The following is a 14,387-nucleotide window of genomic DNA, read 5'->3' on the forward strand; positions in this document are numbered from 1 at the left end:
TAAAAAATAAAAAATAGGTAACTAATATATTCGATAAAATACTTTTTTAATTTTAATATGAGGCTAAGTTTGGTGTATTCTATGGTTATTGGGGTCTGGCGTGTATTACATGGGTGTGGGGGCTGCGTAGGTGAAATCGGACGGTCCGATTTAGGAGGCATATAATCGGACGATTCGATTACTGGCGTAGAGGATAAACAAATCGGACCGTCCGATTTGCGTACCACAGCCACACGTCGCGCATGCATCAACCAGCCAGTGAACCCTCATGACATTCGAGTAATACCCCAGTCATCCATCCAAGTGCCCCACTTTGTTCAACACTCACTTTCCACCCTTCCATCTCTTTCAAACCCCATTCCCTTTCTTCCATTGAAGCTCCAGCAGAAGCAAAAAAAATCCAATGAGGAGAGACCAAAATAAATAATGCCAAGGAAACGAAGAACAAAAGATGTTAATCGTCCAAAGTTACACATTGTTGATTATCTTGATCATCTTAATTATGTAAGTTTATTTTACTAAATTATTTTTTTAAATTTAAATAGTAATAATTAGGTTAAGTTAAATATTTTATTCGAATATTTAGTTAGTCTATACTGTTAGTTAATTCAAGTGTTATAGTTGTGTAAGTATAATTAGTGAACTAAGTATCATAGATTATTTTTTCTGAGATATATTATTATTATTATTATTATTATTATTATTATTATTATTATTATTATTATTATTATTATTAGTTTTCTGGTGGCCGTTAATTTAGGTTTAGGTTACTAATTTAATCTAGTTTAGGTAGTTAATTACGTTAGGAACAATGTGGTTAGTTAATAGAATATATCATGTATGGTTGTTAATTTTTTTATATGTGCCAGTACAGTAATAATAATAATAACAATAATAATAATAATAATAATAATAATAATAATAAAAAAGATGAGGAATCAGTTATATTAATATAAATTAGGTATTATTAATAATTATTATTATAAACCAAATAGGATTTAGTTTAGATGTTAGAATATATATTTTTATTGTCGTCGACTAATAATAATAATTAGATTTAATTTTAAATTTATTTGAGTTTAACATTCTATTTATACTAAACCAATGGAAATTGTTATTAAGAAATAAATAGGATTTAGATATTAAAAAAGATAGTTTTGATAGAAATAATAATAATAAATAGATGTATATTTTACATTTATTTAAGGTTCATTAGTTATGTTATGTTGCTTATGTGATAATGAGAAGGGTAGAATGTTAAATATTGTATGTTAATTAAGTATGGTTATGGTTGATTAATGTGATATATGGTAATATTTTGTAGGGTTTACATATGTTAATATGTGATCATTATTTGTCACCGAATTCATATAATCCAATTGTGGAGGGGCATTTGTGGGAGACATGATTTTATCACGTTTTTTAGATCGGAGTTGTCCAATGTCAGTCGGCATTGATTAATACTTCCTGTTGTTATTTTAGGTCATGTATTATTTTAATTTGCATGTACTATGTTCATTGGAGTTTATGTGATGAACTATTTTATTTGACATGTACTATGTTAAGTAGAGTTTATGTAACTAAATATGCTTTGATTTCGTATAACATGTTTATATAATGGGTTCAGATATTCATGCAACAAGATCATAAATTCATATAACAAGTTCATAGAATAAGTTCACACAACAAGTTCATAAATGTCAGACATACATATAACAAGGACATATAATAGGTTCAAATAGTCATGTAACATCATCATAAATTAATATAACAAGTTTTATGTGGCTCGAGTACACGTGTGACTACCATTGTCCTCCTTATCTTCCAGCAGTACTTTTTGCACATTTTACTCACCTTGATCAGCCAGTCACAACCAGTACTATACTGTGTACATATAGCATAGAATGTTGTTGGCTCCGACTCGTACACCCGATAATCTACGCCTCGACGGATTGTGTAATCTTTTATTGCCTTAATCACTGCCCTCCCTAGAACTGAATTCCATCCCCACGATGAATTCACCATCTGCTACAGCAGGAAGCTCTGCTACATTCACACCACAAATGATGTATTCTGATTAATAATTATAAATTACACATATAAATATAAATCAGTAATTAAATACAGAAAAAATAAAAAATCAACCAAAAAACTAAACGCTAATTACCATAGTTAGCAGCACTGAACCGGTTATCAACCAGGTCATACGACCGGGTCACTAGTTTACCCGGTTGACCTGGTTATAATTAAATCAAATTATAGAATTATAAAAATAAAAATAAAATTAAAATGAAAAAAAAGATAACACAATCAATATCAATATATCAACATATTTATATCCTATGGGCTGTTACTTGTTTTTAATTCGTGTCCATGTGCGGTCTAACCGACCAACTGAACCGGTCAGATGGTCGGTTCACCTGGTCCGGTCGAATCGGTCTGGTCCAGTCGATCCGGTCTAGTCCGGTCCGATCTGGTCGAACCGATTTGCTCCAGTCTAACCGGTCTAGCCCCGACCAGACCATTCGATCCGGTTCAGTCCAACCCTGTCGAACGAGCCGATCCATTCCGATTTTGCCAACTACGCTAGTTACCAGATAAAAAAATCTTGCACAATCAACTACCATTTCTACTGATCACATGTTGGTCATGCTAGTTAATCAATCTATCATATTAATCTATCATACATTGTATCAAAACTACATACCTGTATTCATATACTCAAGAAATTTCGGTGTATGCATGGCCTCCAAATCCAACTAGCGCATGAAAGTAGGCTTCACAAACGGATGCTGGTTTACTAGTGCATTTGCCACATCCGCCACATCTGCCTGCATAGTGCTGTCGGCCTGATCTTCGTCTCCACCCAGATCAAGGCATTCATAATTACTTTCGAACTCATACTCACTATCACTGTTATAATTTTCTATCTCAATATTCCGGTCTGCTTCCAACTGCTCGAACTCAATATACAGCTCGATGAACGACATCCGTGAGCGGGTTTCCATGTACACTGAAAACATATCCTGCATGCTCGCTTCATCGGTTACATATTTGGTTTGAAACTGAACGAACACACCAAATACAGATACTGGGTTCCTGTATAAAATGCACGATATTCTCCTACGTATCCGAGAATCCATCTTCTCACAAATTACACCTTTTAATTCTTCAAACGACAACGTGAATGGAATAACAACATCCAATGGATTTTCACACACAAATTTTACACCTTCAGCTGTTTGTAATAAAATCTGCCCATGATAATAAACCTTTAACAATACTCTATCATTCATTATGATATACTCACACACGAAACACTCTCAAACCTGGAAAAATAGGATCTTCAAACAATGAAGATGAGAGCTGGTTCTGAAACAATGAAGAAGAAGAAGAAAGAATTAAAGGGGTTTCAGAGGAGAGATTTCAGAGACTAACAAGAAATGGAGACTTCGGGTAATGTTGAGGTATATATAAAACCAGAAATCGAACGGTCCGACCGCATCTCAACAGTGAAGTTTTATTACGCATTGAAATCGGACCGTCCGATTTTGATCACATTCGAATTTAAAATTTTTAGCATGTAGCAAATCGGACCATCTGATTTTAGTGAACCATTCATAAATATTTCAGCCTCATGTAATCGGACGGTCCGATTACTATGTTCAAATTCTTCCATTACCCACAAATCAGACCGTCCGATTTGTGCACTCCTTTCTCCCCCAAAAAAATCGGATGGTCCGATTTCCAGCCCCTATTCAGCTAACTAACGCTGTTATATTACTGTATTAACCCCTCAAACCTTCTTAACGTTGAGTTATGCACATCAACATTATCATATTAAAATTATTAAAAAATAAAACATAGCTGTTTGTTTACAAGCTTGAACAACTACAACTACAACTGCAACTGCAGCTTCTTGTTCCTCTTATGTTGACGAACACCAACCACCATTTCTTCATCTCCGCAAATGGGTACCCTTCCTTTTCTTCCTCTTTCCTACCATTTTCAATTCTAACCAAGCCCAGAAGAAAATCAGCATCACTGGTTGTGAGTGCCCACAAGAAAGACAATAAAGATGACAGCCATAGCTTTGTTTCCAACCCCAACGAGTCCACTGGCTTCTTCCCAGAAGCAGTACTCCTTAAAAAAGTGAGCTTTTTTACGCACACCAACTGTTTGTTTAATTGTTTTTTTTCTTTCTCGTTTTTCTGTGGGTTTTCTTGCGTTGAGAACAAGATACCCTTTTGGATATTCGTTCACCTTAAGCTTCTAGCGGTATAAATTGCTTTGTTTCTATTAGTACTGTGCACTTCTAGTGATTGAAAGTCATTTCTTTCTATTGTAAAAGCAAAATTCTTATCTGTTTTCTGTTTTGTTCAAAAGGAAGAATTTCAATCATGATAGAAGGTAAGGAAATGGATTACTTTTCCTACTCTCTTTTATAGGAAGAATTGCTAGAGAGTAAGAAAATTTGCCAACTTTAGAACTTGCTAGATTGTATGATATGATTATTGAGGATTGACTCTTGGATGAATCATTAATTATACAGTTATATATATACTATTTAGTTTCTTCCAACTATGACCTTGATTTTGGTGAAGAATTTGGGGAGTATTGTTTAGGTGTGTAGCATGACATAGTTTTTGGGGAGGCTCGGAAGGAATATGTTGCATCCTTTCCATGTTTTGTATATATTATTCAGTTTAGTTGTTACTTGTTTATAATCTGTATACGGAGATTCGAGAAGGATTATGTTGCATCATTTCCATGTTTTGTTTATATTATTCTGTTAGTTTTTTAGAGTTGGTATTTGTTCTTTGTGAGATGGAATTTCTCATTGGCATGGATGTTGTGTTTTTATCTATTTTCAGAAATCAATCCAGGAAGATGGCAAGGTTCTGCCGGAGTTCGAAGATGCTGAAGAAAGTGAGTGGTTGTGTTTCTGCTATTCATTCAGTTCTGTTCTGTCTTATGGATTACTGTTCCCAGATTATTCGCTTTTCCTTTTTTTATTTTTTATTTTTTTTTCCAGGAACACTTTTTGAAGCACTTATGCTTGAGCTGGATAGTGATACGAGTGTTGATCAAAGTATGTTGATTTGTTTACCTTTCTATTAGGCAGAATTATAAGTCCTTTTTAGTTAAAGACAAAGAAAATGGAATTTCTTTTGGTTGATCAATTTCCTTTTCTCTAAAGATAGTCAAAATTTCATATGTATTTGTATCTATCGATGTAATTGAACACAGCTGGTTGCTAAATTATCTGTTTTACACGAGTAAGTGGGAAAATGAAAGAGCTTGTTGCCAATGTTTGTCTAGTTCTCATGGAGAAAGTAAAATGTTCTACCTTACAATGTCTTGCTTCTTTGTCTGTGCAGTGCGCCATTATGAGATTGTTTACTTGATTCATGAAAAGCACGAGGAACAAGTTGCAGCTGTCAACGAGAAAATTCAAGGTAATATTTTCCTTTACATGTGTGTATATTTTTAGCCATTCATGTTCCCTGAATGCCTGTAGAATTACTTCAATAGTTTTCTGTTTGAGTGTAACTGATCCGTCTAATTAACTCTATAGATATTGTTTTTAACCGTACTTTGCTGAAACCCAAGTTACTTAACAAATCATAATCCTCGGTAGACATGCTAGGTTTTGATTTCTTTGTTCGTATTCATTCAGTAGGAAGACACTGTTATGAGAAGGAAAAAGAAAGAAAAAAGAAACCACTAAATATACTTTATCCTCTTTAGGGGAATATTGGGAGTTCTATATGCTCCAAGGAACTGAGGGTAGTAAAACGTAATCTGTGTGAATTCATAAACAAGTAAATTGTTAATTGGATTCTTCCAAAGATGCTAGATGTAACAGTGGTTCTTGTAAGAATTCGGAAAAGTTTTCTGCTATATTTAGCTGAGTTTAAAGTTTATGGGTTAAGATTTGCTAACAGTGATTAGCAAAAGTATATTTTCTTCGGAGACTACCATCCAATAGAAATAATAGGACTTATTGCATGTTATGATGGATTGTAATATAGAAATGGAGTTATGGAACATGTCAGCAATTGAAATTGGAAATTGTTTTATTAAGGATTCTTTTCTTTTCCTTTTTTCTTTCATTGTGATTGTTTTCCGGACATGTTCACAAACATTTGCAGACTTTTTGAGGGAAAAGAAAGGCAGTGTGGAGATTTAGTGATTGGGGTATGAGAAGGCTGGCTTACAAAATAAAGAAAGCTAAAAATGCACACTACATTTTGATGAACTTTGAGTTGGACGCGAAATATATCAACGAGTTCAAGACAATATTGGACCAAGATGAGAGTTATTAGGCATCTTGTGATCAAGAGGGACGAGGCAATCACCGAAGATTGTCCTCCTCCTCCCGAGTTCCATACTCTGCGCGCTGGTGCAGATGATGATTATGATGATGAAGGATATGAAACAGAATATGATGAGGATTTTGATGATGATTGGGATGGTGAAGATGATGATGATGGCGAAATTATCATTGTGGATGATGATGATGATGGTAGAGATCATAGAAATGATACATCAGCAAATATGATACAGCCAGATAGGAAATTGAGGGCTGGGAACGTAGCTAGGTAGATTTTAGTATGTTACCTTTATTTTGTTTCATAGGAAAAAATGCAGAGCAATTCTATACATTGTAGCTCTAATTAAGCATATATAGATCCAAGCATATATAGCTCTAATTCCATTTTTAAAATTTTTCATTTTTCTGATATATAAAACCGATCATTTTTTATTATTTGAAATGTTCTATTTTTTCTATTATTTAAAATATTCTATTTTTAAAAATTTAGTCTAATTTAAGTTAATATTTTTTATTTTTAAAGAATACATTTATATTTATAATTACATATATTTCATTTACGAAATAATTTTATATATCTCATTTACAAAATAATTTTTAATATCTCGTTTGCATTGGTGTAAACAAGATAAGAATACATCACGTATTCTTGTAATAATTTTTAAAATTATTTATTTTTAATCCCAATATCCATTCTATTTTATTCATTACCACTAAAAGAAAATTATTTTCCAAAAAATACTTTCCCCCCCTTAAAAAGTACGGCACTTGCACTTCCAAGTTTGCTTAGCATTCGCCCATTTTCTGGTGAAAACTAAATCTCATGATTGTTTGGTATATAAACTAACAAATCTACAAAATCTACAATAGATCACCAACTGCATCGACAACCAACGCCTTCTCCTTACTCCTTAGGCAAATACAACACATTGCGCGTAGAATGCTAGAAGAGAATGTGGCTACCAGAATAAGTTTTGCCCTCAATTGAACATGTCTACAGACTACAGGCACAAAATATATATATATATATATATATATATATATATATATATATATATATATATATATAGTAAGCTCTAGATATTTGAATATATATTATTGATCTCGAGCCAGAGATAAAAGAGCTCGAGGTCATGAGTTCCATTCATACAATTCAGTAGCCCAAGATTCAAGATACAGGAAGGAAACCTACAATATCACCACTTTCATTTTACTCCACTCCACTTGATGGCATTTTTTATTGTCCTTCTGAAACGGGTTAGTAAAAAGCATTGAGCAACCATTTGTTGCAATCGATTCAGGGGGTGGTTCTCCCTCAATTGAAAAACCAGCCAAGGTTCTCAGGTTAAATTAACAATAACTTCTCCATAGCCGCCAGTTAGCAACAAAACACTGACAAAAAAAAAAAAAAAATTAACAGCTAATCATGGGAAGCAGGCATGCATGCTCCTCTTATGTCTCATCACCCATTTTTATGGAATCCACTGGGGACTTTAGCAGCTTCTTCAGCGACTCAACTATGCTAGGAAGAGATGGTCGATCAGCAGGGTTACTGAAGAAAAGAGCAACGTATTAGAAATAAGGAAATGATGCAAATCCGAGAAGACAGAAGTTAATAAAGCAAGAATAGAAAACATGAACTCCTGTGTGATATTTCCAACATATTTTCCTCGAGAACTCTACAGAGTTTGATGTGCAAGACTAAAGGACCAATTAATCGACACTTACTCGGCCCAGCATGATTCCACAACAGATGCCAATACTGGGGAGATGTTTGGAGGGAGAGCTAGCCTTCTATTCTGGAAAGCCACAGCTCCAACGACCTGAACACACAAAGGACGATTGTTTTTACGAAATCCAGCAATCTTGTTGTCATTGATGTAAGAAACTATTGCAAGAATGATTGTCCACAAGAATCTGCAATTCGGTATGAAAATGTTCACCTGGGCAGGGCCAAGTCCACTCCATGGTTGTTGCAGGGTTATGAGTTCCCACATGATGACGCCGAAACTGTAGACATCAGACTTCTCATTCGAAGGTTCTCCGCGAAGAAATTCTGGGGCCATCCATTCAGGCTGAAAAGAAAATTAAGAGTGTTACACACTAATTGAAGTTGAAGCACGGTGAAGTGAAAGATCAACCTGCAAAATATTAATAGAATAACCGCTTCAATGTTAAAAGGAACTTCCTCCAGATCTATTCCAACATGCACAACCTACTCGACCTAATTATACAAATGATGAATTTATCCCTTAAAGCACAGCTGAATAACAAGGTACCTTTTTCCCCGCCCAAGATATCAAACTGTCATCAAATATACAACCTCACGGGCAAGCATTAGGCACACTTGTGTATTAGAATAGTTGAATTCTCACTACATAAAACTTGAAGTACTACTCAAATCCCTTTCCTTTCCCTATGAAGCAGTGAATCACTCACCAATGAATTAGAAAACAACTAAGTCTAAATGATTGATACCATCATGCATATGGGCATAATCACTTGATCAGAGTAGAGCCTTACTGTTCCAGCAACAGATTTTGATGATATGAAAGTGTTCGCCTTAAATCTGGATAATCCAAAATCACACACCTGAACAGGAAATTATGAAGAAATCAGACACACGCTAAAAATTCATCTAAGTTTCACGGAGAAACTCAACTGCAAACCAATGTCATTATACCTTTACTGTCCAATTTCTGTCCACCAACAGGTTTGGAGATTTCAGATCCCAGTGCACTATTGGAGGTTTTAGACAATGGAGATAATTTATCCCTTTAGCCTGCAATCAAACAAAGACAATCTAATATATCATCAAGGACTACAAAATCCATCAACATGTAAGAATAAGAATAACTGATATACACCACATCTAAAGCCATCCGTAGTCGTCTCCTCGGATCAAGAATTTCACCAGATGCCGGCCTATGTATCAGGCGGTATAGACTACCCCTGTCAAAGATACCAAAAAATGTCAGTAAGACACTTAAAACACTTCATGCAATAGAGTTCAGTAAGACAGTTAAGTCATGGTAGGAATCAGATGTAATACCGAGGCAAATACTCTGTGACTATAGATAGATGGGGACGTTTTGTAACCGCACCCATGAAGAGCACCACATTTGGATGCCGAACACGTTTCATTATTGCAACCTGAAGGAATGAAAGTAACATGTGAATGTGTCTTCTCATTACTAGATAAGCTTTGGGCCTCCTACATCTGAATAATTATCATATCAAGATAAAAACAAAACAATTCGGAAAAAATGTAAACATTTATATGGAAGAGAAATTTATCCGAGTAAATGATCTCTTAGACTAAATAAGAATCCTTGATCGCCATTTAATATGCATGCTTGCTTTCAAGAAAGACGGGGCAATGACCATTTGATCACAATAATTAACATTTGAATAAGTAATACATTTCTTGATCCATCACACTAACCTCTCTTAAAAACTCCTTCAACTGATCATCATGGAAATCCTGAACTGTTAAAACCTTGACAGCAACATCCTATAATGAAATTCAACAGATGAGGAACCCCAAAATGAAAAATAACATGAAAAGTGATAGGCTGCGTAAAAAATTCATATTCAACACAAGTTGCTTCCATGGTTACATATAATCAGAGTCATGGATAATGCACTTATCCACTCAACTACAATCAAACGGGCTTCGGAAGCTTTATGACTGTGAAGTCATTAAAAAGAACTTCCAGATAAATTTGCATGGAGTACACCAGCATCAACTTGATGAAAATTAGGTGCCTAAGAGAATTTACCGATCCATGCCATTCAGCTCGGTACACTGTCCCAAATGATCCTGCATAAAGTGGGGAAAATAACGAAATTGAGGGTCAAATGAGTCTATTTTGTTCCTTCAAAGAGAAGTAGATGGGCAAACAGAAAATTTACCAGCACCAATACGCTCTTTGATACGTAAATCTTCCCATGCTATCTCTAGCCAGTCCATTGCAAGCGATGGTTCAAGATTCACGTATCTTGGAATATTTCCAGAACCGTGGTTTTCATGTTTATTGCCTATCTTCTCTGGTGCTGACTGGTTGGTTGTGCTCTGTATAGATTGCTTAGAAATGGTTTTTGCTTCAGAATTTTTCTTCGTAATGATCTCATTGTTGGAAATGCCTTGTGCCACAACCTCATCTTTAGCAATTCCAGGATATTCATCATATGTTACAGAGGCTGGACGAACAGCTTCAGAAACACCTTCATGAAAAGAATGGATAATTAATAAATCCCACAATTTCACATTTTACGTGACTACATTCAAATCCAAAAAGAGATGGAAGTTGGCATACCTCCAGAATTTTGATCAACTGAAGCAAAACCGGAGTTCTTAAAATTTTTCAGCAAATTAGTATCTTTTCCTTCAGGACCTTCCTGTACACAACAACCTGTAAGATTTGAATTTACTGAACGGGTACATGCTTCACCAGCCAGATATGGCGACTGGCATTCCTTTAAATGAGAAATCCGAAATGGAGAAGGAACGGAAGACAAATATGCTCCATTGATCGAAGAATCTGGCCCGTGGATGGTTCCTGGTTCTCCGACTAGGTCCACAACATATTCCCTGTTAAAAAGGAATTTAGATAATATCACAATCCATTGACAACAAGAAACAGATCCCAAGGGTATCATAAGCCGATCTACAAACACAGTAATAATAAATTAGATTGGATAAGCTCATAAGGCACAACTCACGAGTCAAATCCCAAAGAAAAGTAGGGATAAGCCTATATAAGTCACAAGCCAACACAGATCTGAGGAATCCATTGACAGCAATATTCAACAGGGTTAATAAGCATATATAAGTCACAAGCCAAGTTCCGAAAACCAGCAGTCTGAATTTGTAAACAGAAAATTACAACGATACAACTTATAAATCAACGTGTGACTCAAAAATCAAACGTGCGATAACATAAAATTTAAATAGGAGAAAACGGAAGCAAGTCGGTGAAAACTGCTGGGAAAAATTAAATACATAGCAGAGAAACATTATTGTTATGGATTGACATTACTATCCCAACTGTGAAGAAGACCGAAAGCTAAAAAATAGGTGAAACTGCAAAAAGGGCAGTAGCCATTTTACTAACCTTAAGTGCTGCCTGTCGTCTTTAATCTTGACAAGACAAGAGGATCTATGATCTGAAGCACAGTACCTGCAACCTTTAGCAATGCGACATGGCAAACCTACATAATCTGCCAATCTCTGCATAAGAAAAATTCGACAAACCAAATACTAATCTAAGATCAGCTGAATCTGGAATAATAATCCAATATTCATGCATTCTCGTGTTGCTACTATTTTGATCATGCAACATAGTTATACCAGGTGAATTCTAGTATGACGTACTATGATTTGACTATGGTAACTATGCAAGTATTGTCAATAGCAACAATTTTTTTTTTTAAGCAAAACCTTTTAAAAAGCAGCGTTTAACAATAAAAGTTACTTTAATTTTTAAAGCACTTTTTAATCACCGTAACATAATCATAGAATGATCCATACCACATACTCATATATAACAAATAAATAAATTAATTAATTCAGTGAACGAATTTCACCTTAAAGAGAATGGCGCGATGCCTACACAGACCAGCAGACAAGCTTCCAATGGGAAGCACAACGCATTGGTAAAAACTTATCAACCTCTTGCTTACCCTATTCCACCGGTTGTGCAGATCCCCTTGCTCAACCGGAAAGGTGCCCCTCCATATGCAAAAAACAAACATATATAAATGAAATAGAGAAACGGATATTCAAGAATGCGATTAATTTAGTTTCTCTCTTGAGTCCTTACCCCATGCATATGGCAACTAGCTTCCCAAGTTGCTCAACCAGCGCCAACGAGTTCTCCGATTCACAATACAGCTCCTGCGCTTTATCCATAAGCTGCTTAAGCCGACAGTCCTCGTGCCTATCAATAACGACAACCTCGATCGACGATTCGCTCGGCTCCACTGCTTTCAGCGCCATCAGCGTAGGCAGCTTCTTCCCTTCTTCGTTCTCGTTGCACATCACCCACAAGTATGGATTCATACCCAGTATGTTGTAAAAACCATCCGATATCTTATCCGTGTACGACAAGCACCCATTCACCTGAACAACACACAAAACGCACTCGAACATTCAGCGAAGCCAAAAGAAAAAAATATGTTGATGGTAAAGTAGTGTCGTTTACCCATAACCGATAAGAAACGGATTCAGCATCCCAAGTCTCGGTTGCCGTGATGAGAAAGGGTTCCGTGCTGAGGCTTGCTAAGCAAGCGAGCCTCTTCGCTAATGTGACTTGGAGGTAGTAGCTTTCTTTGTACTTTCTAGCATAACTGTTATCGATGTTATTGTTGTTGCGATCTTGCTCCTCTTCTTCGTCGTGGTGGTGCTTCCTTGTTGCGTTGGAGGAGTCGTCTTTGATGTTAATGGTGTTAATGTCGCTGGAAAATGTGGCGGTGCCGTCGAACGTCGTCGTTCCGGAGAACAAGCTCCCGGCGTAGCTGCTTCCACTCGACAACCGCGGCAGCGACACCTGCCGATCGAAGCTCTGGTCAACGCCTCCGCCGCCGCTGGAATCTTTGACCGTCGCCGCCGTCGTGGGAGGAAGCAACATTTCGTGATCGTCATCCTCCTCCTCCTCCTCCTCCTCGGCTGCCGCCAAAACATGGCGGCGACGATCCAATCGGTTACCAGAATCACGCTTATCGTTGATCCAGTTACAGAAGGCGGCGATTTGCTTGCTCTTTGCCCTGAACCTGCCTACTCCGGCAACGCCGGCGCCGGCAAAGAGGTCAGAAACAGCCGAGTGTTTGCCCGAGGGAAAAACGACGACGTCTTTGGAGTGAGGAGCAGGTGTGTCAGTAGCAGTAGTAGTAGTCGTTGAAGACACGACGTCGTTTTCAGTGCCAAAATTATTATCATTATCAGGTGATTTGACAGAGTTGACGAGTCTCTTCTTCTCGTGATCCAATCTCTGCCTCGCAGATTCATCCAACCCTCTCTCTGGAAATTGCCTAGGGAAAATGTAAGTTGCTCTATGAGGCATTTTTTTTTTTTTGCCTTTTTTTTTTCTTTTTCTCCTTTTCTTGTTTGTTTCTTTATTATTCACTCGCAAACCGTGAACTCACTTTTTTCTCCTTTCTTTTCTATTTTAACCACCCACCCACACGAAGATCCTTACGCACCTACGACAATCACAGTTGTAAATATCGCTGCTTTTGAAGATGATGCACGGATTTGTCCCGTGCAAACCACTGTTCTCTGAAATCGTCGTCGTGTTGTTTGGGGTGATCGTCGTCGTGCTCTTGTTCCCTCAAACTATAACATGCACATAACATACGTAAACGTTGTTAAGCTGCAACATATATCATTATAAATACTAATCTTATAGAAATTTCAATTTAAAATGAAGCACCTGCAAATTTATGGTTCAACGCTGCGTGCAAACAGAAACTTAATGGATGACGGGGTTTCAGTTATGAGGCAATTGATGACCTTTCGTAGAACCCAAGAGGGAAAGCTTAGAGCGGAAGTTTATGTAGTACTATAAATAAATAAATAAATAATAAAGAATATTAGCAAAAAACAAAAAATCCACCAATGGGTATTGCAGTGCAGAAGTTTTGGACTTCAGAGGGCGGTGGAGAGAGTATGGGAAAAGAGATATGGAAAGAGTGTGTTAGAGTTTGTGTTTGTGTGAGACTAAGTCCTGAAAAGCTGGTTTTGGCTAGTGCGTGACGAAGGCAGTGTGTTTTTTTATGCGAAGTTTTTGGGATATTGAATTGGGTGGGAAATGGAAAAGAATTATATATACCAAGTCGGTATGCTAAAGTGAGCTGGGGGTGGTAGAGTTCATATGTCTCGGTGAGGCGACACGTCATATGGGGTGCGAATGGGGAGAGGACACGTTAACGATGAGGTGCGAAGGGCGCCATTAGTGGCCTGGGAACTGGGATGGTAATGTAGCGCGTAACGGGATTCTGTGGGTGGGTAGCTGCAGCAGATAATACCAGATAACAATGTTGCAGATTA

General features: G+C 36.7%; 1 protein-coding gene and 1 pseudogene across 1 annotated transcript; one reads left to right on the top strand and one right to left on the bottom strand.

Moving 5' to 3' along the window:
* The first annotated feature begins 3,443 nt into the window (after positions 1 to 3,443).
* Positions 3,444 to 6,752, top strand: LOC130939941 (protein REGULATOR OF FATTY ACID COMPOSITION 3, chloroplastic-like; annotated as a pseudogene).
* Positions 6,753 to 7,419: 667 nt separating this feature from the next.
* On the bottom strand, positions 7,420 to 14,111 carry LOC130941276 (serine/threonine-protein kinase CTR1-like). Its single transcript, XM_057869714.1, has 16 exons — positions 13,771 to 14,111; positions 12,544 to 13,673; positions 12,163 to 12,461; positions 11,927 to 12,071; positions 11,455 to 11,570; positions 10,657 to 10,931; positions 10,253 to 10,564; positions 10,120 to 10,160; positions 9,783 to 9,851; positions 9,390 to 9,490; positions 9,205 to 9,289; positions 9,021 to 9,119; positions 8,861 to 8,929; positions 8,281 to 8,412; positions 8,066 to 8,160; positions 7,420 to 7,889 (listed from the first exon to the last, which is right to left on the bottom strand). The coding sequence occupies exons 2-16, from the start codon at positions 13,399 to 13,401 to the stop codon at positions 7,790 to 7,792; spliced, it is 2,796 nt and encodes a 931-aa protein (XP_057725697.1). The 5' UTR covers positions 13,402 to 13,673; positions 13,771 to 14,111; the 3' UTR covers positions 7,420 to 7,789.
* Positions 14,112 to 14,387: the final 276 nt, after the last annotated feature.

Source organism: Arachis stenosperma, chromosome 7 (assembly GCF_014773155.1).
Source record: "Arachis stenosperma cultivar V10309 chromosome 7, arast.V10309.gnm1.PFL2, whole genome shotgun sequence".
NCBI lineage: Eukaryota > Viridiplantae > Streptophyta > Magnoliopsida > Fabales > Fabaceae > Arachis > Arachis stenosperma.

Bases quoted from the DNA above. Each gene is read 5' to 3' on its own strand.
- LOC130941276 (XM_057869714.1), bottom strand. From the start codon at position 13,401: ATGCCTCATAGAGCAACTTACATTTTCCCTAGGCAATTTCCAGAGAGA. The intron at 9,120-9,204 runs GTGTATATCAGT...GTTTGATTGCAG, and splicing joins TACGGATGGCTTTAGATGTG to GCTAAAGGGATAAATTATCT. The intron at 8,413-8,860 runs GTAAGGCTCTAC...TTTTCTTTTCAG, and splicing joins CAAAATCTGTTGCTGGAACA to CCTGAATGGATGGCCCCAGA.